Source organism: Mus pahari, chromosome X, assembly GCF_900095145.1.
Source record: "Mus pahari chromosome X, PAHARI_EIJ_v1.1, whole genome shotgun sequence".
Taxonomy (NCBI): domain Eukaryota; kingdom Metazoa; phylum Chordata; class Mammalia; order Rodentia; family Muridae; genus Mus; species Mus pahari.
In genome coordinates, this window is record NC_034613.1 from 114,680,222 (window position 1) to 114,684,110 (window position 3,889).

The following is a 3,889-nucleotide window of genomic DNA, read 5'->3' on the forward strand; positions in this document are numbered from 1 at the left end:
TACTGAGGGACATCTGGGTTATTTCCAGCTTCTGGCTATTATAAATAAAGCTGCTATGAACATAGTGGAGCATGTGTCCTTATTACCAGTTGGAAGGTCTTCTGGGTATATGCCCAGAAGAGGTATTGTTTGGTCCTCTGGTAGTACTGTGTCCAATTTTCTGAGGAACCGCCAGACTGATTTCCAGAGTGGTTGTACAAGCTTGCAATCCCACCAGTCTCTGCTGCTCTCTTAAGTAGCCTCTCTTTCCTGTCTGTTCATATTCACATGTGAGTTGTGTATATCCCATCTCTGACCATGCTGTCAAATCGTTCTCTGATTCATCACTTTGTCTGCCCTTCAACTAGAGGTCACATTCACACATGGCTGCTTCCTTCTATAAACTTAACTAATTTTACCTTCATTGTTTTGGATTAAAGGTGTGTGGTAAGGGTGTGCCTGCATCACACATACCTATACAGTCTTTTGATGTGATCCCTTGGCAAAGCACATATGTTGCCGGATTACAACTCTTCTACATACCACCAATTCCTGGCTCCATTTAAAAATGTTCAGTAAGTCTCAGAGCAGAGTCTACCTCCCGCCTGGCATGTTATTGATATTTCTTGACCACTTTGGGGACTCTTACCGATGATGGTACGAATGCAATTCTCTTTCTTGGCAATGTTTCGGAGTTGTCCTACAAGTGACGCCCTGTTTTCACTGCTCAGAGCAGTGAGACCTGTGTCTTTGAGACCTTGATGGATTTCCTGAGACACTTGTTCACTCACACTTAACATAGATTCTTCTGGCCTGAAGACAGAAAAATAGAGTTTCTTTGATATAGGGCCAAACCCAGAAAGACCCCATACTAGAAGTTAGGCATTCCCAAGGGAAAAATGTGATTCTCTCACCATCAATAGACAATCTGAATCAATGAGCACGTAAAATAGTCCTGTTATTAACCTTAAGGCTCCAAATTATTCATAGATATAGTACTATATGCCAATAATATGGAACAATATATATTGGACAAGGCTTTGGTTACATTCCAAGAGCCATTCAATATTCTTTTAAGTAGTAAAGATTTAAATGTTGTTAAAAGGTATTCTTAGATATTTTGCATAAAACTATTTCCTATTTTGCTAAAAATGCAAATAAATTAATAGCACTAAATTTCTATGTCCTCTTTCTACTTTGATATGGAATCTCTGTATGCCATGGGTATAAATAACAAAAATCCACTGTCCTTTGATGATATATATATATATATATATATATATATATATATATATATATATATATATATATTCTCACTGTTAGAAAACATAATGAGTATTTGTAACAAAGTAACCATCTTATTTTCCTTCTAGGTGGAAAACTTTTTATTCCTCTCTATGACAAACCTAAAATATCAACATTTTTGCATCTGGTTCCAAAAATCCTTTGTGTGAAGAATAATGGAATATTATATTGCCTGTCTATGACCTAAATACCATATTATATTCTAGCCAAAAAGAAATTTATAATACAGCTGGTAAGTTTGCTCACTTGTTAAAGTGCTTGCCAAACAAGTATGAGGGCCTGAATATAGTTCCACAGTCATGACTATAATTACAGCACTTAGGAGGCAGACACAGGTGGCTTACTAGAACTGGTTGGGCAGTGAGCCTAGATGAATTAGTCAGCTTCAACTCCAATGAGAGACCATGTTTCAAAAAATGAGGTAGAAAACAAGAGAAAGACCCTTGCATTTTACCCGTGGCCTTCCTTGATATGTGACATGTTCACACTTGCACAAATGACCTTGTATGTACATTTTTCAACACACACACACACACACACACACACATACACACACCAGAGACAGACAGACAGACAGAGATAGACAGAGACAGACAGAGACAGAGAGAGATCAATGAAGCATACTTGGTGCTAAATTCTTTAGTTAGAGCCTTCGTTATACACTTCAATTTATCCACAAATTCTGGTGAGTTGAATAAAACACCACATGAGAAACTTCTAGCCACAAGTAAAACTGAGGCTAGAATAGTCAAGTGGCGCAATTTGGATCTCATAGTCTGCAGTCGTGCTTTATCCATCAGCAGAGTCTGTTTAGGCAAGAAAGAACCGGCTGTTAGGAAAGGAGAAATGTAATGGAACTTCTAGGTAAAGAACAAAGTAAATGCCTGAACACACATCCATACCTCGGGGAATTCTTCATTCCCATGGTCCCTGAGAACAAGATTTAGGTACCCTTGGTATAGTACTGTTGTAAGACTAGGTGGATCTGGATCAGGCTTTGGAGTTGGAAATGAACTTATTACGCCAGAAGAGGTACCCGGAGTGATAGATAAACTTGACAGTGATGTAGTAAGCTCTGTGGTGGCTCTAGTCATCCATTTTGTGGTGCATTCAAGTAGATCTATGGAAGAGAATGGAACATGTATGTTTAAACTCCATGGCAAAAAGTTGGAGACTTTGGAGATAGTTTCTTGATGAAGAAAACATTACTCTTAAAAGCTGGAAGTGAACTGGTTATTTCCTTCCAGAATAGCTTTCATAGTCCAAGAATGCATTCTGCAGACAGCTGGTGGCAAACTCCAAACCAACCTGTGGACCCTGTTTCCTCCAATAAAAATATTTGAGACCAGATCTACTATACCAGCATGACCAGCATGGAGATAATGAACAACTTTCTAGTAGTATGTGAGACCCAGTCCATAGGAGGGAGATCATGCATGACTTTGTATAACTGGCAAAAATTCATGGGCAAGGAAATCATACTCCCTAGAGGTAGACCTATTCATTCATTTTTCTAAATAAAAATGGTGTCAGCTTGCCTCTATGTATTTATGTTTATATGCACAGATATGTGTTCTTTGCAGCCTTGAACAGAGAAGCCTCTTTTTGCAGTAAACACCAATTAGTCCAAAGGTTGGGGTTTTTCAAAGTTGTAAGAATAAGTAACTGTTGTACACTCTGCTCTAAACAAAACATCTAGCACACCCCCTCCAAAGCTCAGGAAATATCATAGAAGAGGAGGCAGAAACAGTACAAAAATGGGATGACAGACAGGAAGGCAATGGATTGTTATGTTCTGGACATGACATGGTTATTGCAATTGTGTTCTCAAAGCAGCTGAGATAGTTAAGCTGTAATGAGTTTGCATAAGACTTGATCTGTCAAAACCCAATCATGGAAAGGGGAAGGGCTCATGGGGCTGCACCGTCCTTCAGGAACTATTGTGATGGCTACTGGAGGAGGAGGAGTCATTCAATGATCTACCGCCAAGTGGGATGCTCCTACTCCAGTGGATGGTTCTATACCCATGATGATGCAGGTAATCTTCAAACTCAGGTGGTCATAAAACAAAAAGTCACGAAGGTAAGAGAGAGGATTCTTTAAAAGGGAGGTTGTGGTAGTAGGAGGGCATAAGAAAGGCTGGGCTTGAGACTGATCAGATTATGCCACGCACTCATATGAAATTATCAAAGAATAAATTGAATTTTTTAAAAAGTGATTAGTATAGGTCTTTCTGTCTTGGAAAATTTTGCTGCTCTTAACCCTTGACCCAAGACGTAAACTTTTTATTCGAAATAGAAAACACTGCAAAAAAAAAAAAAAAAACAAATTAGAGGCCAATTTTTTCCCTCTAATTAAAATTTAAACATACCAGGCTGCTTGTCAAGGAGCTCTTGGAATTTAGCTCGTTCGTATTGTATAGAATGTTCCTGTAAATATGGTCGAATGTTCTTAATAGTATAGTTCACCATATCCATTTTCATCAGGCCTAGAACTTGGAAGATACCCCTGTCACAGACAAATACAGAACATTTAGTTTCAAGGGAAATCTGGTATTCAAACCCTGTAGGAGGAACAACAATATGAACTAACCAGTACCCCCTGA

The 3,889-nt window shown here is 38.6% G+C and overlaps 1 protein-coding gene across 2 annotated transcripts in view; it reads right to left on the reverse strand.

Annotated features, from left to right (window-relative positions):
- LOC110313987 (T-complex protein 11 X-linked protein 2-like) overlaps positions 1-3,889 on the reverse strand; it is a 42,998-nt gene that overhangs the window by 3,305 nt on the left and 35,804 nt on the right. For both annotated transcript variants that reach the window (XM_021188460.1, XM_029534375.1), the window contains 4 exons: positions 3,656-3,792; positions 2,187-2,404; positions 1,909-2,090; positions 629-792 (listed from right to left, as the gene is read on the reverse strand). In XM_021188460.1, coding sequence (XP_021044119.1) covers positions 629-792; positions 1,909-2,090; positions 2,187-2,404; positions 3,656-3,792 — 701 coding nt within the window. The remainder of the gene's footprint in view (positions 1-628; positions 793-1,908; positions 2,091-2,186; positions 2,405-3,655; positions 3,793-3,889) is intronic.